Source organism: Mustela nigripes, chromosome 3 (genome assembly GCF_022355385.1).
Source record: "Mustela nigripes isolate SB6536 chromosome 3, MUSNIG.SB6536, whole genome shotgun sequence".
NCBI classification, from domain to species: domain Eukaryota; kingdom Metazoa; phylum Chordata; class Mammalia; order Carnivora; family Mustelidae; genus Mustela; species Mustela nigripes.
The window spans coordinates 2,973,999-2,996,451 of NC_081559.1; the positions used below are offsets into that span (position 1 = coordinate 2,973,999).

General features: G+C 39.4%; 2 protein-coding genes across 10 annotated transcripts in view; one reads left to right on the forward strand and one right to left on the reverse strand.

Moving 5' to 3' along the window:
* C3H2orf88 (chromosome 3 C2orf88 homolog) overlaps positions 1–8,926 on the forward strand; it is a 41,295-nt gene extending 32,369 nt beyond the window's left edge. For both annotated transcript variants that reach the window (XM_059393061.1, XM_059393060.1), the window contains exon 2: positions 4,333–8,926. In XM_059393061.1, the coding sequence (XP_059249044.1) occupies positions 4,496–4,783 (288 nt within the window). In that variant the 5' untranslated portion in view covers positions 4,333–4,495 and the 3' untranslated portion in view covers positions 4,784–8,926. The remainder of the gene's footprint in view (positions 1–4,332) is intronic.
* HIBCH (3-hydroxyisobutyryl-CoA hydrolase) overlaps positions 1–22,453 on the reverse strand; it is a 142,932-nt gene that overhangs the window by 40,793 nt on the left and 79,686 nt on the right. For 6 of the 8 annotated variants that reach the window (XM_059393055.1, XM_059393054.1, XM_059393050.1 and 3 more), the window contains 2 exons: positions 14,437–14,556; positions 12,562–12,595 (listed from right to left, as the gene is read on the reverse strand). In XM_059393055.1, the coding sequence (XP_059249038.1) occupies positions 12,562–12,595; positions 14,437–14,556 (154 nt within the window). Of the gene's footprint in view, positions 1–9,277; positions 9,868–9,934; positions 10,506–12,561; positions 12,596–14,436; positions 14,557–22,453 lie in introns of those variants that run through there. The other 2 variants (XM_059393056.1, XM_059393057.1) reach the window with 2 other exon arrangements.

A 22,453-nucleotide genomic window follows, 5' to 3' on the forward strand; every position in this document is an offset into this window, starting at 1 on the left:
GGAAAGATTGGCTTAACTTAGTAATAAGCATTTAAGCTTCCTCCTTTCCTTTCCATGGCTTGTTAACTCACTTCTTTTTAGCACCTAATAATATTCCATTGTCTGGATATACCCCTGTTTATCCATTCACCTGAAGGACATTTTGGATGCTTCCAACTTTTGGCAATTAAGAACAAAACTACTATAAACATCCATATGTTGACTTTGGTGTGGACACAATTTTTCAATTCATTTGAGTAAATACCAAGGAGTATGACTACTGGTTCATATGGTAAGATTAGGTTTTAGTAAGAAACTCCACCCTTACTTCCAAAGTGGCTGTACTATTTTGCATTCTCACCAATGAATGAGTTCCTGTTGTTCCCCATCCTTGTCAGTATTTGATGTCATCAGTGTTGGAATTTTCACCATTTTCATAAGTTATAATGGTATCTCAGGGTTGTTTTAATTTGTTTCCTAAGGTAGAATGTTGAATATCTTTTCATATGTTTATTTGACATCTGCATGTCTTCTTTGGTGAGGCATCTGTTTAAATCTGTTGCCCATTTTTAAATCAGGTTGTTTACTTGAGTTTTAAGAATTCTTTGTACATTGTAGGTAATTTGCAAATATCTTCTCTCAGTCTGTGGCTTTTCATTGTCTTGACAGTGTCTTTCATGAAGCCGAAGTTTTTAACATGATGAAGACGAAGTTTTTAACAGTGTCTTCTGTGAAGCCAAAGTTTTTAAACAAATTCTCAATTATTTCTTTCATGGATCATGCCTTTTGGTATTTTATCTCAAAGGTGATTGCCAAATCTAAGGTCCTCTAGATTATCTAGATTTAACTCCTAAATGCTATCTTCTAGGAGTCTTATAGTTTCATGTTTTACACTTAGGTCTGATCCATTTCGAGTTAATTTTTGTGAAGGGTATAGGTCTGTGTCTAGGATTTTTAACATGTGACTACACAGCTGTTTCAGCACATGTTGAAAGACTCTTTGCTCCACTGTATTACCTTTGCTCCTTTGTCAAAGATCTGTTGACTATGTTTGTATGGCTTGAATTTTACTTTTTAAGTAGCCTGCCTTTAAGCTGGAATTTTTAGTCCATTTCCTTCTAAATTTTTGATATGTAAAGATTTAAGTCAGTCACTTTACTGTTTTCTAATTGTCCTATTTTCTTCTTCTTATATTCTTCATTTCCTGTTCTCTGGGTCCAATGTGTCTAAATCCTTACTGTTCTTAAGACATACTTTATCTTTTCCCATTTTTCAGATTAGACAGATCTATAGATGTCTGTTCATTAATCCTTTCTTAAGTATTCAATAGCTCATACAAATGAGTTTTTCATTTTAGTTCTTGAGTTTACTTTTTTCTTTACACTTCCCATTGATGAGATTCTCTACTTGTTCAGTCTTTATGATCATTTTTCCTTTATGTCCTTGAACATAAGCAGCTCTACAGTTCTATTTAGCTGTGTTAACTACCAAATTATGGGTCATTTGGGGGGTCTATTTCTAATAACTTTTTTCTTGGACATGGGACATTTTCCTGCTTTTTTGCATACCAAGTAATTTTTTTATTCTAGGATGGACATTATGGATAGGAGTCTGGATTATGTCATCTTCCTTTAAATGGTATTGTTTTATTCTTTGTTTGAACTTAGTCCAATATGGCCTATGGCTAGCTAGACTGTTTTTGTGAGGTTTTATTAGAACACAGGCACTGCCTACTTTACATATTGTCTAGGTTTTTTGCTTTTATTGAAAATGAGTGTGTATGCGCAAATCAGGAGAAAGGCAGAAGAAGAAAGAATCTCTTAAGCAGGCTCTATGCCATGCAGAGCCCAACCAAGGGCTTGACCTCACAACCGAGATCGTGATCTTAGCTGAAATCGAGACGCTTAACTGACTGAACCACCCAGGCACCCCTCTATAGCTACTTCTGCACTACAACAGAAGAACTGTATAGTTGTGACATAGACCATATGGCTTACAAACCTAAATACTATGCTACTTAGCCCTTTAAGAAAGTTTGTCAACCCCTGCTCTAGGATTCACACCTGCCTCCTAAGGCTTCTGTGAGGTTTCTCCACTAAGGTTGGTCTTGGAACTCCAAGGATTCTACAGCACTGACTTATGATAAGTCTTGCAAATCCTCTTCCTGTATGTGCATGTCTTAAGTCCTCAGACAGGTGATCTTGAAGAGACCCCATCAAATGAAAGACCCCATTTCTGCCTCTCCCCACAGCTCCCTTGTCTCTCGAAATTTCATCTACCTTCGGGATTCCAACCTCTTCAACTCAGCAGGACTGCCACTCTGCTCGGGCCCAACCTCCCTGAGATAATAATGCTGCTCAAAGATGTTTCCAGGCAGGATGCTGAACTGTGGAGTTTAACATTCTGTGTTTCCCTTCTCTTGAGGATCACAGTTGTCTGCTGTTGTTCAGATATATTTTGTTTATAGTCATTTTGGTGAGGTTTAAAGTCATTTTGGTGAGGGTAAATCTGGTACTACTTTGAAAGCTGCTTTTGCAAAACCAAAGATCCTAGAAAACAGAATATCGTGATGACTCTACTCATTGTTTAAAAAAAAAAAAAAGATTTTGAGAGAGAAAAAAAAAGTGGGGGTGGGGGCAGAGGGAGAAGCAGCCTCCCCACAAAGCAGGTAGCCCTATGTGGGATTTGATCCTAGGCCTCTGGGATCATGACCTGAGCCAAAAGGAGACTAAATGACTGAGCCAATCAGCTGGCTTACTCATTGCCTTTTATTAGACATTTATTGTATAATCATTTTCAGGTTAACTATGTACAATTCTCTTAACCATTCCTCATAGTACAAAGCAGATACTGTGTTAGGCCATTATACCTTGGTGATGTAAAACCAGGACAGTTCCTGTCTTTAAGGAGTTGTCTAGTAAGCCAAGCACTAGACACATCTCTCGCTCCATTTTTGAAATACATCTTTGGCAAGGTATATGGAACTAAGGGTAATTAAAAGCAGAGGACTAGATTTCTGCCACTTCCCAACCATATGTCCTTATAAGGGGTAGTAGTATGGGAGAACTTGGGTAGATTTTATAGGAATCTAAATATTGTCAAATAGCAAAAGTCACCTTTTCTGGACTTATTATAAACTACTTAAAAACTACCATGCATTTAAATTTTTTTTCCAAATTTAGGATTTATATTAAAGTAACAATTTTCCCATCATTAGTAATACAGTCAAGAGATTCAAGAAATACTCAAAAGGAAAAAAAATATCTCTCTGCCCCAAGATCTGTTGACCTTTGTGCTACCTTTTATATATTTATTTCTATACCTTATTACGTATATATTTACTAAAAGCAGACATTGTTTAATAAAAATATGTCCTTTAGATCAATAGTTTTGTTTCAGAAGTCAACTGAGTTTGACTTTATCAGCTTTTCCAGAGCTCCATCGTTTCAGTCCATAGTGCAGCAGAGACTTCGCCTGTGCTTTCTCATGGCTAGACTCCCTCCAGTGAAGTTGCTTTGTACTTAGCTACCCTGAGGTCCTATCTTAAGAGATGTTCATTCAGTGACAGCACCCAGTTGCGAAGCACATCATGAGCCCTGCAGCCTACTTTCTGGCCAGACATCAAACAAGAGTGAGACATTTTAGGGAGGAAACTTTTAACCTATTTTAATCTGAACTTTTCCTATAGTTTCATAGGGAACATCTAGAGAGAGGTGGCTTTGCCACATCTAACTTGTGTTGCCTCAAGGCTGTTATTCTGTCTCTTTAGTTGTAAACATTGAACCAGGGGACAGAGCCTAACTCTGATAACAGCCCAAGAACATGTAGACTCATGGGGTTTGAGGCAGGAACAAATGTTTTATATGCTTGTTTCCTTCAACAGGACAGATCAGGGGCTGGCAAACATTTTCTATAAATGGCCACACAGTGATTATTTCAGGCATTTCAGGACACATGGTCTCCATCAAAACCACTCATCTCTGCACCGCAGCATGAAATTAGCCAGAGCCAACATACTAACAGCACAGCTATGTTCTAATAAACTCAGTTTACAAAAACAGGCAGCTAGTATTTGAGCCAAAGGCTAGTTTGCTGAACCCTGGTATACATAAATAAATCTAGGCTAGTAAAAGTTAAACTGCTTTTAGATTTATAAAATTTTCCAGACCTTGAAAAAAATTTTCCTATTTTGTAAATTGCCAATTTTACTGAGTTGTTTTCTTTCTATTGATAAGATAAAGTTATTCTTCCCTCACAAGTGACCAAAGTGGTAAAGGGTCGGTCTCTACACGTTACCTAATTACACAGTATTTTGCATTTGGTAGCTTCAAAATGAAACTTTTCTTTTCACAGATAAACACTACAGGTGAAGACTGGCAAGAAGAAACACTGATTTCTGAAGTGCCTGGAAAGGAAAAGCTCTGGTCAGTTTCACGTGGACAAGCCCAGTGTTTTCCAGAGATGCTGCTGAAGTAGTCTTCGCTACTGCTTCTCTTCACTCAGCGCTCTACATAACATGGGCTGCATGAAATCAAAGCAAACGTTCCCATTTCCGACCACATTTGAGAGTGAGAAGCGACATGCAAGTGAAGAAAGCTTTATGCCTGAAGAGAGATTTCTACTGAGGATGCCTGCTCCAGTTAATGCCGACGAGGAACTGAAGGAACCACGAGGGCCTGAAACTGTGGTCTTTGAGTTTGCACACCGCCTGTCACAGGAAATTCTCAGCGACGCCCTGCAGCAGTGGGCGGGCAACAACATGAAGTACGACGACATCCCGTACATTGAGAGTGAGGGGCCCTGACGCCGTAGGACGCTGAGAATAACTTTCTAGAATTGTGGAGGAAGTTGGTGCTAGTTTAAACACATGAAATAATAGCAAAAACTGGTGTGAATAAATACAAATCACTCCACTGGGATGGAGGAAAAAAAGTCCATGATAGTATCAAGAGTATACAGGAGTACCTAACATGACATACGATAAGCACTTTTATGTTAACAGCAAATTCTTGCTGCTTGGTCTTGGGTTGGAGTCATTTTAAAGGGCTAAGCACAGGGCCCGACCACAGTAGTCAGCTGTGTGCCATACCACTTCCTTCCTGAGCACTAGTAGTAGCACCAAAGAAATCAAATGGTTATTTTCAAGATGCTCCTTTTAAAATAACTATTTGTTAATTTACACACACAAACAAGTTATGAAAAGGATTTTTCAGATGTCTTGGCAAAGAACTTGCACTTAAGCCATGGTAAATACTAGCGGGTCATTTGTCAAAGCCATTTGTGTCAAGGATCCCTACTTAATACATACGATCAAGCAGTAGAAAGCACCCCTTGTAGAAGAAGTGCACCTTGAAACCTGTCCTTAACCACCTTCAACCTCAGGTCCCTAACTAACCATAGCGGTTATTATAGAACTCAATACTTCACACAACCTGAACAGGATACAATTTACAGAAGCCATGACAATGTTTATGGCATTGACTTAAGCAGTCCAGTGATCTAACGAAACAAGAACTTTTGCAAACACCAAAATATTAAAATAACAGAAGTCCTGCTCAAGGTAGAAAGCAGAGCCTCTTCTCAGTGCTGTAGGTATGTGAAGTTTTAATGTCTCAAAGATGTAGAGTTGGTGTAATGGGCATTCCTTCCCATCTTTATTATGGACTAATGGGGCAATTCCCATTCCGGTTACTGTGGGGCCAGTCTATGCATGAGACTATACAGTTGCATTACAAAACAGAAGATCAAACACTCCTTGGAAGAGAGTACTCATGTATTTTTTTTTATGGTAATGATGCCCATAAGGCATTTCCAGCCATATACTATTTTCTAAATCTCGCTAACTTTTGGGGGAATTATTTTCTTCCCAAGAATTCAGTACTCTTTAAAATCAATGGAACAGAAAATCTGGGAGTGGAAGAAGATACTAAGAAAACATAGCCTGCAGAAAAACTGGGACTCAGTCTCTAGAATGGTCTTTTCATCCAGATTTGTTACACACTGAGTTTAGTTGGAAAGGGAATTACTTAAGTCTGTGTGCATTAAATTCTTTTACTAAGATTCAACAGACCCTTGTCACTGACTGCTAAAGGAAGGCAGAAAAAGACTGTGACCTTTTTAATGAGATAAATATGTATTTGGCCTTGTAAGAAGGCAGAAATGCTACCTCTAATTTTAGCTATCCTTTGAAACCCACAAAGAGTGAATTCTCCCTGTTGTGTGGACAAAGAGAGTACTTTGAAGTGAGTTGTGTACCATCTTTCAGTTACCAAAGGACACCGGGTCCTTCAACTTTCATTTCACCTAGTCCCAGGATTTGAACTGTCCTGTTGTACTTGCAATCTAGAAACTTATACAGAAAAACCATGACCCCTGTTAATATAAAGATCTGAAGTCCAAAAGCTAAGGAACCAAATTTTTCTGAAAATGCAAAATATCTTTCAAGCTCATGAAGAAAAATTTAGGTTTTTGAGTATACTAATGACTCAGACAAAAGCCTAGATGTTGCCATTTTTCATTCATTTTATATCTCACAACAGACCACTTTTGCTGCAAAGCATTTACTATTTAAAAGATACAGTATTAGGGTGAGAACACAAAGCCATAGCCACACAAAATTTTTCAGCACACGTACGATGTAGACTGTTGAGTTTTCTTATAAATATTTTAACCTCAGGTTCCTCCTGTGCCTGGGCCCCTATGTCCCAGGCGTGTAGCAGGGATGCCTGCCAGGTCCACATCTAGCAAGAATTCTCTGTTGCCACTCTGACACAATAGCAGTACTGTTTTGTTACCAAGCACCAACACCTCACTACTGACTTTAAGATTTTATTTATGTATTTGACAGAGAGAGATCACAAGTAGGCAGAGAGAGAGGGGGAAGCAGGCTCCCCACCGAGCAGAGAGCTTGATGTGGGGCTCGATCCCAGGACCCTGGGATCATGACCTGAGCTGAAGGCAGAGGCTTTAACCCACTGAGCCACCCAGGCGCTCCGTCTACTGACTCATTTTAACAGAGTTAGGTCTTGCAACAGAGAATTATCTTGGAAATATATGCTCTGTTATGTCAAACTATGGATGGACAAGGAACTACGAGGCCTGCATCATCAGTGGGTTAGTCAGCACAGCAAACTGGGGACAGGCAGGGAAAAGAACCGGGTAAACAGATGAGTGCTGCATCCGATGATCAAGACACAGTTTGGTCTTGATGACAAGAACAGATGAGAACCTCTTTGATAGAATAACTTCTTTCATACCTTCGGATCTAAATATTGGATCTACTTCATTTTGAACTTTCATGAACGGTCAAAGAATGGAGGATCTGTGTGATAAGGAAGGAACATGTAGAACAGAAGACGGAGAGAATTATTAGCTGCTGGGAAGGGAGACATTTGCTCCGACTTAGAAATCACACACACACATGAAAGACAGGGGCCAAACTGTAAGGGAAAGGGACCCGGGAAAACGGGGGCTCACGAAACAGCATCACATCAGGCTCCGTCAGAAGACACACGGCAAAAACAAGTCTCCAGGGTTCTCGCCGAGGGAAGGGAAACAGTAGCAAGTTCCTTTCTTTACCACACTGGCACGTGCCCAACCACTGAGTCTTTTCCCTTCAGAACATCCAGGATAGGGGCAGACGAGCCTGGTGTAACCAGCTACCTTGGATGGCAACTGCCAGGGCAGCAGGTGACCAGGGGAAGTGTGCTGGTCCCTCACCAAGCCCCGCAACAGTGCTTCACTGTCCCCCTGCCCAGGTGACGGGCTCTTGTGTTGTTCCCTTTCAGCTGCCAGCATCTGATCCCAGAGGTCTCAATTTTCAGTTCGCTTATCTGTTCTTTGCAAACTATCTGAGGTCACTAGCACTCAAAGCACAATTTAAGGGGATAAAACTGATTTTAGTTCCATAGGAATAATTTGTGTCAAAATGCCTTATTCGTATTAAAAACAGACGCATTGAATGAAGGAGCTAGCCTGACACTCCTATCCCACTTAATATCACCGGCATTTTATGAGAAGAGGGAACTGTACTTTTGTATTCTATGGCTTTAGAAATCAAAGTTAGAGACACATGATCAATACTGTCAAGGAATAGTGAGTTAAAAACAAAGTTCCAACAAATATATATTGTTTGCTTCATCGTAATGCCCTCATCCTGTATTTGTGTGGCCCCACTGGACATGCCTTCCTGGGAGCAGAGGGCACAAGCTCAGATGTACTCCCTATATATTACTTTGCAAAACTCAAGTTTTGTTCATTCTCCTCCTTGTAAGACTTAGCTATGAAATGGTATTTTTCCAAATATTTTTGTGAAAGCATTTTTTTCTAACCATACAATAAAAGTCTAGTTGCCACGAACTAGCTAAGTTCTGATTAAAGCAAATGCCTTTCAATATTGTGTACTGTCAAATTTTTCGATATAAAGAGCTTAACATTTTCTGCATTTCTAATGAAGGCAAAGTGAGTAAAACTCCACTGACAGAAATTATTTCTTGGATCATTCAGGTCCAATTTAAGAGCTGTAAGAATATTAATGTAAACATGTCCACTACCATGCCATCTGTACTCGGAATCTGTTCATGACTTCTGGCGCGGGGCGGGGGGGGATGCTTCATGTTAAATATTTAGAAAATTCAAAGCAACTCCCAGATTGCAGTTCCCTCACCTATAAGAAGGGTGCAGGATGTGACCTCTGATGTCTTTTTCAGTTTTGCCACTTTCTGTTCTTAAAAACCAGAAGTTCTCTTAGTTTCTGAGTGGTTTGGGATGAAGGGAAAACTCGGTCACAAAAAAAAATGATAAACTGAGCTTTAAAGATTATTCTTGCCCTGACTTTAATGTCCCAAGTCTGGAGCACCCTGCAGGTTCTTGTGTACCTTAAGAAAAACTTATTTTGTCAACAGTTTTGGAATGTATTTCTATTCTGAACAAAAAGTCCCCCCCCCCTTCCTGATTTATACTATGTAACAGCAAATAACTCATCACACCCAAGTTTAATGTAAATTGTAAAAAGCAATGTTCTCTATTTTAGAGATTGGAGTTTCCTAATTCCTCATTTTTTCAGACTCACAAATCCTACAAAACAACCATCATTTTCACCACAGGGAAGGATTCTGGTTAATTTGAGGGAAGATAAAAGCTGAGTTAATAATACCAGAGACAACCTCATAAAAACCTTTTCACTTTGCCAGAGATTTCTAATATTATAAAAGGAACACTTCTATAGTAACATAATTACTTTAAAACAGGTTTATATATCCAGAAAATTCTCTGAAGCATTAACAAAATAGCCAAAAAATTCCAGGTTTTTAAAATAATCTATACATATGTTTATTTAATCAACATAAAAACTACTACCCAAAACCAAAACATAAAGTTCTCATTTCAATTAGATATTTAAGACCTCCTAATTTTCCCATTTTTATAAAACGGGCTGGCAAACATTTTCTGAAAAGGATGATAGTATTTTAGGCTTTGCAGGCCTTAAGGTATCTGTTGCACTACTCAAAGCAGCCGCAGACAATAGGTAAATAGCCAAGTGTAGTGACACACCAGTCAATATTCGCTTATGAGCGCAGATATGAAATTGCATGTAACCTTCATGTGTCATGACATATTAGTAGTTGATTCTTTTTTCCCTCAGCCATTTAAAAATGCAGAAAACATTCTTAGCTTGTGGAAAACTCAGCAACAGGCAGCAGGCCGGATCTGGCCCATGTACTATAGTTTGCCAACATGTGCTCCAAAATAACACCTTAAAAATCTAGCCACCTTAGAATTTCAAATCATTACTTCCCAGAGACTTAAAGTAATTATTCAAATCTTCATCAGTAACTTCTTTTAGATCAGCTGGTTTCCACTTTGGACTCTGGTCTTTATCTATTAAAACTGTCAAGTGAAGACATAAGAAATGTTAGTATGTTTCCTTCCAGTATTACCAGATTTTAATTATTGAATTGACAGAAACTACCTTACACAAGACATATTTTGTCTAGCACATTTTTTCCTGCAAAGTTAAAATTTTTGCATGTATTCCATTTTTCTTTTAAATTAAAGCTCCATAGGATTTGGATGGACAGGAACGTACTGGTGATGACTCATGTGGTCACTTCCCGCTGCACCAAGTCTGATGCCACAGCCTATGAACTAATGTGGCTCAAGCCTTAGTCTTCTTCAGACAAAACCGTAAATGAAATCTTGCTGTTATAAAGCAGCTAAAACCCGAGTTGGTGTGGTTTAAAGGGAAGGCAAGGGAGGGTGGAGGGCCCAGATCTGCCTTCTAAACTCCTCCACATTGAATTGAAAGGAAAATTACTTGAAGTAGAGGGACGGGGGTGACTTTATGCACAATTCAATGTGGATACTGCTGTTCTGCTGAATCCTCTAGTTCACACAGCTCTGAATTAAAACAGCAGACTGTCTTCAGGTTATCCCAAGAAACTACTTCTCTTATTACGGTGCAGTCATCATTTACTGTGGCCACGCAGCATCCCCGTCGGATCATAAGGATGAGGCAACTGGCAAACCTGTCGTTTAAACAGGGAAGGGGCTGTCCGTTTCCTGGTTGGAGAGTATATGACTATATTCTAGCCATTACTGCTTGGGAAAACTTGGTGACAGGTATACAGGATCCTTCTGTATTATTTCGTACAAAAAAAAATAGTGGGGGGACTACACTTAGTATGGTTAACCATGCTTAAAATGTGCATAATTCGGGGGGATACTGGAGGGTTTTTTGTTGTTTGTTTTTAAGATTTATTTATTTTAGAGAGAGAGCGAACAAGGGGGAGGAGGGACCACGGGAGAAGAAGACGGACTCTCGAGCAGAGCCCGCTGAGGGCGGTGGCTGATGCAGGGCTCCATCTCACGACCCTGAGATCTGACCTGACGCAAACCAACACTTGGAAGCTTCTACTGCCAGCACCACTCCGGTGCCCCACACTGGAGGTCTTTAAGTCTGGGCTGCCTAGTTCCAGGTTTCTAGCTGGTATCAGGATCAGTGGTAACACTGATGTTATGATCCCTGCCAATCTGACAGTTTTAGATTCCCCAAACAGCATAAGTAAAAGCAATTCTGGAACATTCCTTTCTTCAAGAATCTCTTCCCTTAAAGCCCTCTGGCTAAAGCTATCATGGTATTCACCTCTCCGAAAGTCTGCTTAAGGGCAAAAGGAAAGAATATTAATAAAAGCTGTATGTTCTCACAGACAGAATTTTTTTTTACTTAGCACAGATATAACAAGTTCCTGTCATGTAGACAGCTCAGGTTCTTTCAAGTCTCATGAGGCACCCACTCAAATTCCTTTTGGTAACTCTCTAGTTCTGCTGAAATCTGTATTTATTTTCTTCTATAACCAGGAAGCAGCTTATTTTAGCTGTTAAGGGAATTTTTGACAACCATTCCCCTAAATTTGCTAGTTTATTTTTATCTAATTTGCTAACATATTTTATAATTAGCAAACTGTAGCAAACATTTGGTTATTATGCAAGCACAGCAAACAGTCTGACCCAGATAGATGCTGCTTGCAAAACAGGGAGGTTGTGCTGAGAGATGAGGCAGTATACTCTCTCTTCATTAAAAGTGGCTTGATAAGCTCCTGCGTCATGAATCATAACGCATTAAAACCCAAAGGGCACACAGGTCCTCCTAATATCAAAGGTCCAGCCTCTGATCCACATGCAGCAAGAATTTGCAGGGAATTAGCGGGAAAATGCACATTTTACTTGTTTTTATAGAAACATACAGCCATTTCCTCTGACTCAATTCCGAGTCCTCTAAAAGGATTTGAATGCCTGCTTATTTCTGATGTTGTGCTGTAAGTTAAGAGAATTCTACTACAGCGACCAGTCTTTATCAAAGTTTACATACGGCTCAGAGAATCTAATCTTTTATTCAGATAAAGTATATACAGAGTCTCTACTATATTAAAGCAATCCATAAAAACATTAAAAACTTAGAGAGCAAAACACATGCAAAAGGAAGAACTCACTCATGCAACATAAATGATAGCTCTTACTTATGGGGATACAGATTTGCTACGAGCAAAAAATGAACCATTTCACTTTCTCTAAGTATGCTAACTTTGGAGATGATAAAAACAAATTACTAAGAAGATTAGCAGATGTTACTAATTATGTCATTTTTTTCCCCAATGTCAGTGTTTAACTGCTCAGGTACAGGTGAAGAGGTAACAGTAGGGAGCCGCCAGGCCAGTACTAGAGAGGGGGGGAGGGGCCCGAGGCTTCTTACAAGGGAATAAAAGCAGTTTTCCAAGGCTCCAGCAGTAGCGTGAGTTTTCAGACCCAGCTGTCCTTAGCAGAGGCAGTCCATGCGACTGGAGAAGCAGGATTACCTCTTACATACAAATTAGGGAGTAGTAACACAGGTTATGTGAATTTTCCAAAGAATACTGATTTTAAGGACTGATATTCCCTTATGCACCAGCTGGTAATAAGAAAGGAACAACTCTGTAATCTTTATGAAAGTGGAATTTTCACTAATAAAACAACTATTATCTTTGATTCACAGTATATGCTCACAAATCCTATTTCCATAATAGGAAGAAAACAATCAGCACTTACCTGCTCTAACACCTTCATAAAAGTCATGGCCTCCCTGAAAGAAAATTGAGATTAAATGGTGAATCTCCAGGCATCCTTATTCCCAGTGCTTCTCTATCTTCTCCATTCCCATGGCCACAGCCTGAAATCAACAGACACTGGACCGCCTGTATGACCCACTCTCTGGATCACCACCTCCGATCCCAGTCTGCTTAAGCCCGACGACTTTTCACCACTTTACTGTGGTCACTTTCCCCTGAAAATGCCCTCATCTCCTTCAAGGCTTTCTCTCCCCTTGAGTCTGTCCTGGCAAAATCCCAGCACCACCTGCCCCTACCATCTGCCTCTGCCTGCTTTCAAGGGGCTAAATCTTGGTGCAGGAAAATCTGTGATTGGCTTCATTTAAAATTCATGCCCACAAATCTCAAACAGGCATGGAAAACTGCCCAATGGTCCATGTTCTCCTCACTTCCCAAGATGATTTCAACTGTCTTCTGCCTTTTCAACCTGGCAAATTTTTCTCTCACTGTATTCTCATGACTCAACTTCCTACTTCATTATAAAAAGAGAAGTGCTAAGCCACGAACATTTGCAGCTTCTCACCCCTCAACTACCTGCAGCCTACAACCCTCCGTACCATGCCTTCCCTTTCCTATCTACACAGAAAGCTCTTTCAAAGGCCTGTTCTCCTCCCCTCCCCCACCATTCCTACTCATCTCTCTCTTCTCAAGGACTGTGCTTGAGAAGGTCATCTGTCTCTATTTTTAGCCCTGGCATCATCAGTGTAGGCAGCAAAACTCAGTGACTGATTGCAGTTCAAATATCTGGGCTCAGACGAATGGATAAAGACGATGTGGTAGGTATAAACAATGGAATACTACTCAGCCATCAAAAAAGAAATTTTCCCATTTGCAATGACGTGGATGGAACTAGAGGGAGTTATGCTAAGCAAAATCAGTCAGTCAGAGAAAGACAATCATCATACGATCTCACTAATATGTGGAATTTAAGAAACAGAAGAGGGATCATAGGGGAAGAGAGGGAAGAAAAAAACAAGATGAAACCAGAGAGGGAGACAAATCCTAAGAGACTCCTAATTGCAGGAAACGAACTGAGGGTTGGTGGAGGGGTGAGGGGTGAGGAGTGGGGGCATGGGGGGATGGGGTAACTGGGTGATGGACATTAAGAGGCACATGACGGAACAAGCGCTGGGTATTGTTATTTAATAACTATTTCAAAATATGAAAATCCATTAGGGAGACCTACTTTCTAGTTACTAAGCAAAGTATTTCCTTTAGGCCTTAAATTAATCTAAGGGCCCTCTACATATAGCCCAAAATCAATGATTCTGCTTTCAAAGAGTTTATCATCTTGAAGAAGTCTCCATGATTCTGAAGTGTCTCATTAAATTAATAATCTATGTCATTGGTCTATTTCAAATATATTTACAATGTTATTCTCAATGTTAATCTATTAATTAAGACACAGAACAAACTAGTAACACCCATTCCTACATTTTACATAGACATACACTCCTCATTTTACCAGTGAGGGGATTCAAATTTACAGAGTTCATGCTTCTTGCCCAAAGGTCAGAGAGCAGGCCTGAAAAATGGTTTATTTCTATTTTGAACCCCACCTGAGATCAGAGGCTTTCTTAAACTTAACACACAAATGTAATCATTGTTTCCTAAGAGCTCAACTCAAGAATAGTGCCAGCGTGACAGTCCCACGCCCCTTAAGCTAGCTGGTCTGTTGTGCTTCCACAGAGCAGATTAACACGCAGTTTTAAGGGTTTTGTTTATAGTTTTCTGTATTTTACATGCTCCACAATGAATATCTATTACTTTCATAAATAGAAAATATATATATATATATATTTTTTTAAAGTCTTACCATACAAGCTTGACTCAGCCGATATTCCATAGTAAATACTTCTTGCAAGGTCTTTGAAGAGCCCTCTATGAGCTGCCTTAGTGTTATCTTTAGGGATGTTGGGGACATTTTATTAATTATCTGTGGGAGAAAAAAAATTTTTTTTACTAGTTTTAGCCCAAGTGTTCCTTTATTGTCTATAACAAATTAGCTGAGTTTTGATGTAAATCTTATTAAAATTTGGTAAAATTTGTACCTTCACCTGGCAGTTTCATAAAAGTGAGATTATGCCATAACCTCATCCTGTCAAAGCACCAATGGTTTTCTAATCTCCTGTAATAACGAAACAAATCATTCCACCAGTGGAATAAATGCTATACCCATAAATTAACAAAAGAAATCCATATTTTTGTAGCTGCCTGCCATAAATTATGATCCCAACTAGGTAAGCAAACAGTGATTATGCTGAAGTAAAATTAATATACATCTTACAAACAACTAAGATATCAGAGAACATTATTCTTTATAATATAAAAAAGGTACAGTAGAAATATAGCTCTTTCCTTCCCATTTTGCAACTATAGAGAAGTGTTTGAACTGAACTACACTCTTTATCTAAAAATAAATCTGCTTACCTTAAAAGTAAGAAGAGAAAACAAGACACCATGAGGTGGTCTTCTATAGTATTTAAATACTTAATAAAGGAACAGTAACAGGCCGGACTCCTTGGCCACAGTGCCATGCGCCCTTTCCTTCTGAATTTAAAGATGGTGATACTAGTGTTCTGACGCACTTGTGTGACTGTGACCAGCGGCTGCTGCACATGCTACGTAATATGCTACGTAAATCTGCTGTGTATATCTATCATGGGCTAGGTAAATCTGATGCTTGCCCTGGTCTTCATAACTGCAATACAGCTTTCAAGCCTGTTGTTGAGTGATTGTCTCAAAGGCAGAAATTTCAGTTCCTGAGTTCAAAGAACTCCCCCATCAAGATTCCAGGTTCTCTGCATTGTCCTCAAGTGTGGCATGCATATTCAGAGAACACGCCAAACGGACAGGGCAGGATCTGACCTAACAGCTGCTGGAACTTACATAGATGACTACTGTACAGGAAAAGTTCAGGGAAGTCAGTGTCCTACCTACAGTCACAATGCTGAAGAAAAGGTGAGAAAGAGAGAAAAGAAACTAAGCCTTTTCATGCATCTGATTCATCTTCATCGGAACTCACCCTTCTGCCCTCAGTGCTGCATGCACATGATCTCTCTTAATGCCCCCGAAGCACTCCCACTCCACGGTCTCCCCTTTCTGGTTACAGACCATGAGGATGATGGCACCTGCACAGAAGTCTGTGTACTATGCTAGGAGGCCCCTCCTTTTCACAGGAAAGTAGACAAGGGGTCCATTTTGCTGACAAAACCACTGGTTTTCTCTAGCAAGAGCAATGACACAGGTGAACCACATGACCCACGTGACCATCTGGAAGAGCTTCACTCACGGTGTTGAAAGCCGTACTTGAGGAGTGACATAACCACGTTCTATCTTTTCTAGTCTACAAAGTCAATGAAGCTATAGTTCCCTTTCCAAAAGGCTATAGTATAAAAGCCCACAATCACGTACCTCAGCACTACCATTATGACTAACTGCCTGTGTTAGGCTAACTGCACTTTATATACAATCTAGAATTCTCAAAACACAAACTCTCTTTGCCATACTTCCTCAGTTGGCTACCAATTACTCTTATTAAAAAGGCCACTTAACAGGAAAACCATCCCATCTACAACTGCACCAAAGATAATAAAATACTTAGGAATAAACTTAACCAAGGCGGTGAAAGACCTGTATGCTGAAAGCTATAAAACACTGATGAAAGAAACTGAAGATGATACAAACAACAGAAAGATATTCCACGCTCATGGATTAGAAAAACCAGTATTTTAAAATGTTCATACTACACAAAGCAAGCTACAGATTTAATGCAATCCCTATCAAAATACCAGCAGCATCTTCCAAAGAATTAGAATAATGTTAAAATCCATATGGACCCAAAAAAGACCCCAAACAGCCAAAGCAATTTTGAGAAAAAAGAAGAAACCTGCAGGTATTAAAATCCCAGATTTCAAGATAATACTACAAAGCTGTAGTAATACTATAAAACATGGAATGGAACGGAAAGAGACCTCAGAAATAAACCCACACTTACATGGACGACTAACCTGTAAGAAATGAGGCAGGATATATATACGATGGGGAAAAGATAGGCTCATTAACAGATGGTGGGGGGAAACTGGACAGCTTCATACAAAAGAAAGAAACTGGACCACTTTCATACAGCATATTAAAAATAAGCTCAAAATGGATCAAAGACCTCAATGTGATACCTGAAACCACAAAACCCCTAAAAGAAAACACAGGTAGTAATTCTGACACTGCCAGTAGAAACATTTTCCTATATATGTCTCCTAAGGCAAGAGAAACATAGCAAAAATAAATTAGAGGAACCACACCAAAATAAAAAGCTTTTACACAGTGATGGAGACCATCAACAAAATGACAAGGCAACCTACTGAATGGGGGAAGATATCTGCAAATGATACATTCAATAAGGGATTAATATCTAAAATATATAAAGAACTTGTACAACTCAACACAAACAATCCAATTAAAAAACAGGCAAAAAACATGAACAGACATTTTTCCAAAGAGGACATAAACATGGCCAACAAACACATGAAAAGATATTCAACATCACTGATCAGCAGTGAAATACAAATCAAAACCACCATGAGATACAGTATACCCTTGTCAAATGGCCAGTATCAAAAAGATAAGGAACAAGCGTTGGTGAGGATATGGAGAAAAAGGAACCCTTATGCACTGTTGGTAGAAATATAAACTGGTGCAGCCACTGTGGAAAACATTACGGAGGTACCTCGAAAAAATTAAAAATAGAATTACCATATGATCCAGTAATCCCACTACTAGGTACTTACCCAAAGAAAACAAAAACACTAAATATGAAAAGATCCACACACCCCTATGTTTATTGCAACATTATTTACAGTAGCCAGGATACAGAAGGAACCCAAGTGTGAATGTATAAAGAAGATGTGGCACGTATATACAATGGTGTATTACCCAGTCATAATAAAGAACGAAATCTTGATTTTTGCAATAACATGGATGGACCTCATGCAGATAATGCTAGTGAAATAAGTCTGAGAAAAAGAAATACCATATGATTTCATTCATGTGGTATTTAAGAAACAAAACAAATAAACAAAGAAAAAAAACCCAGACTTAAATACAGAGAACTGGTGGTTATCGGGGGGCAGGGGTGGGTGGAAGAATGGATGAGACAGACAGGAAAAAATGGCCACATAGTAAGGGCTCCAGGTGTTTGTGCTTGTGTCATGCACACATAAGTACACTAGAAAAAAAAGGGAAGAAAATTTCAATTGAAAAGCTCCACTGGTTAAGACATTTAATGAATTAGTAATTAGATTTCCTGTTAACAGACACCACGTTAGAAAATAGGTTGTGCACTGACAACCCAAGGAAAACTAGTTTCCAACAATTCTTAGTATACTGGCAATCAGGCACAGAGACTCAGGGTTTGAACTCTACAGTCCACAACTCAGTGGTAGAATTCCAGCCCCACCACCTTCTACATGATTGATCTTAGTTTCTTCATTTCTCAGATGGAGACTGTAATACTATCTATCCCAAAAATGGATAGTGCAAGGAGCCAGAAACCAAGCCAAACAGGGAAGGGAAGGGAAGGAGTATGTACTGAGCACACTTCCCTTCGCTCACACGGGTGTACGCTGTACAAACGCGGAAACCAGCCTGGGAAGAATTTATCCAAGGTTACTCAGAGAGGAGTCCAACCGCCAGCCAGACAATCCCAAAGTCTACTTCACTCTACACACAAGGTTATAGAGGTAATCAATGCCAAAGGCTGATGAAAAGTCAAGAAGAAAAGACGGAGAAGACATCATGTCAGGTGATAGGAGTTAATAAAAACTTACTTGTATAGTTTTGGTGGAAAAGGGGGGAAGACAAAGTCAGGATGGTAGCTTGAGGAAAAACTGTTAAGAGAAGGCTTTTTCTTTTTCTTTTTCTTTTTTTAAAGATTTTATTCAGTTGACACAGAGAGAGAGATATTACAAGTAGGCAGAGAGGCAGTCAGAGAGAGAGGGGGAAGCAGGCTCCCTGCTGAGCAGATGTGGGGCTCGATCCCAGAACCCTGGAATCATGACCTGAGCCGAAGGCAGAGACTTAATCCATTGAGCCACCCAGGCGCCCCAAGAGAAGGCTTTTTCTAAGAGCAGGAAAGTTTTTGAAAATAAGGGCAGAAGGAAATGTGCAGTCACCCAAGAAGGTAAAATTTTACAGATAAGTGAAAGATGGAGAAGACTGATGGCCAAGTAGCTCCTCAATGCGACAGGAGAGGATGGAATGAAAGTACATTTGGGGATGTTTCCCTCAGCAAAAAGGGGACACGGGTCAGAGGAATCAAAAGGATGATGCAAGAGGGTTAAAGGAGCTCATGTAACAGAGCCTCATTCATTACAAAGGGAACACGGAGACTATTCCAGAACACTGGACAAATGATGAGGACTCGGATCTTCAGCTATGTCAGAAATGTGTATGGATACGGTCATGCAACCACACAACCTGGTGAACGTATTTCTCCTTGGTAAAACACTGGTTAGTGCCGTAACTAAATTATCCGGCCCTTTAAAAATAAGCTGTCTCATGTGTGCCAAAGAGCCAACTTCTTTTTTCCTATATTTTTATCAAATAATTCACATTCTCAACTCCATTCAGAATTAGTGAGCCTCTACTATGCATCAGACACTTCCGAGGAGACAACAGTGACAGGGACATGGTTGCACTCAGAGCGTTATCAGCATTACAGTCACTGCTTTTTTGGTAAGAGTCCTAGGAACTCTTCTTAAGTTTTACCAAATCTTAGGGATTTCCAACAAAAGAAAAACTCAGGATACGCCCTCTACCTCTACCTCTACCAGAACACTCAATAACATACTGTTTGATATGCATTATCCAACAAGCCTATACTGATACAATTAAAACAACAATATTTTCAACAACCCTTTAATGATACAATTAGAAAAATTCTACCAAGTTGGCCTCAGGCTTCTTTGAAGGGACAATACAGACATATAAGCTCCAAATCCTTCTCTGATTTAGAGATGATCTTAGAAAAGAAGCTACAGAGGTTTTTCTTTATAAAAAAAGGATGTCACTTATGACATTCTCTACAAGTCTAGGCTGTCAGATTTAACTCCAAAAGGAACCCCAACAATTAGGAATTTGTGTATATTTGGATCATTTATATTTTCTATACTATGAACGGTGAATATTTTTCTAAATAATCTTACATATTTTGTACTTATACCTATAAATCTTTTCCAAGTTTCAGATTGACAATAAACCAACAGAAGTACAAAATACCTGCACTAAAGCAAGTCAGTCTAATTCATAGCATACTGCAATTTCACAGAAACATTTATTTTTAAATATATTCTTTTTCATTCTGAAGGGCCCTATTATATAAAGACCAAATACTACTTTAAAGAAATGGGAACTGGTACTTCTTTTATCTACAGCAAAGGCTTAGAGCCAGTCCAACAAGAGTGCTTTCTGCAATCGTATCTTAAGACTTTTCCAGTAATTTCTTAAAAGCCTTAGCAATTTAAATAAAAGGGCAAAGATAATGTCGAAAGAATCAAGTACCACTCTTTCATGATCTCCCAAATGCTCATGATAGTGTTTTAGGGTCACTGATAATCCACCAGTGGATCCATCACCGGAAAGCTGTTTCCTGTTTACACATATTGATGTATTTTCCCCTTTACGGTTTACTGTCCTCCTTCTCCAAAGACACAACGTACCCAGCAACACTACCATTAAATTACTCTTACTCATAGCAATAAACAGCACAGTGTAATGGGTGCCTTCAGCAAATCAAATACCTACTTCTATATGTCAAACTGTTTTTTAAATATAATTAGGTATGTTTTGATTTTTTTTAATAATCAGCTTTACTCACATGTAACTTAGATATAAAATTCACTCATTTTAAGTGAAGAGTTCTGTAACGCTTGATAAATGTATACAGTTGTGCAACCACTCCTACAATCAAGATTTGGAACATTTTTTTTCTTTAAGATTTTATTTATTTGACAGAGAGAAAGATCACAAGTAGGCAGAGAGTCAGGCAGAGAGAGGAGGAAGCAGGCTCCTTGCCAAGCAGAGAGACTGAAGCGGGGCTCGATCCCAGGACCCTGAGATCATGACCTGAGCCAAAGGCAGAGGCTTTAACCCACTGAGCCACCCAGGCGCCCCAGGATTTGGAACATTTTCATCACCACGAAGTTCTCCTTCCCTCAACTCTACCCGCAGATAAGTGATGTATTTTCTATCCCTGTAATTTTGTATTCTCTAGAATTTCATAAAAATAAAATCAAAAGTAAGCAGTTCTGTGTGTCGTGTCTGCTTGCTTTCACCTGGCACACTGCTTCCGCGACACATCCACGCTGTTTCACGCAGCGCTAACTCGTCCCTTCCCACAGTCAAGCGGTATTCCAGTTTGGGGCCATTATAATGAAGTTACTATGAACGTGTGAGGAAAAGCATCTGCATAGCCATATGTTTACATTTTTCTTGGGTAAATCCCTCGGGGCGGGACTGTTGGGTCTTGCAGTAAATGTACATCTAACTTACGAGGCTGCCAAACGGCTTTTCTGCCAGCAGTGTGAGTTGTCGATGTTCCCTTTCCTTACCAACACTTGGGTGTTGGTACAGTCAACCTTTAACATGCTAGCCACTCCAGCAGATGCACAGTGACATCTCACTGTGGTTTTAATTTGCATTTTCCTAATGAATAAAGATCTTAAGCATTTTCATGCGTGCTTCCTGGCCATTCATACATGTTCTTTGGTGAAATGTCTAGGTTCCTGTTTTCTAGGTGCACTGTTTGTATTCTCATTAACTTACAAGTGTTCTTTATATACAATAAAGCCCTGTTATCAAATATGAGTTTTGCAAATATATGTCTTCCCAGATGTGGTCTATTTTCTTCATAGTGCCTTTCAAAGAAGAAAAGTATTTAATTATAATAAAGATCAACTTATTAATTTTCTTCTTGTGTAGCTCTTGCTTTTTGCATTAAAAAGTCTTGGCTAACACAAAGTCACAAAGATTTTCTGTTTTCTTTTAGAAGTGGTACAGTTTTAGCTCCTGTATTTAGGTGCATAATCCACTTTGACTTGCATACGGTGGAGTTCAGAGCACGTTACTTCGAGACAGGACACTTAGGCATATTGGTTATTTTGAGTTAAAGGCACTTGAGAAACAGTATGACCCTCCCTTTGTTCCAGGAAATAAAACTCCTATGTGAAAGATGCCCTGTGTGTAGCAGAAGGAAGACACTCTTTCACCAGATAGGGAACATGCAGCCCAGACGTTTATACAAATAACCCTTGTTAAACCAACCCTTACCTTCCCAGTTCCTTCTTCACCATTTACTACCACTAGACCAACCTCCTTTCTCTTGTTAATTCTTCACAAATTGTCTAAAAGGCATAAAATCTTCCTGCTCTGGTTATCTGTTCATATCTTCATTCTCTTGTGCAGGCTCCCATGTACATGTAAAAATTTAATATCTTTTGTATCTTTTCTCCTATCAATCTATCCGGCTTATGTCAGTTTAATGCTTAGGCTGGGATTGGAGACCCTCAGAAGACAGAGGAGAATTTTCTCCTTCCCTACATGTATAAGGGAAGAATCAAGCACTTCTTCCTCTCACATATGGATATCCAGGTGTTCCAGGACCATTTATCGATCTCTTTCCCTACTGAATTATCTTGGGAGCTCTGGACAGCCTTTACTTTAGTATTAATCTACCCCCACCACTAACTAAAGCGTAAACCTTCTGGCTGATGGTAATATGAAGTCTCCAGACCTTTGTGAATCCTGTTAACTGTCCAAACTACTGTTTTCTTCTGGTT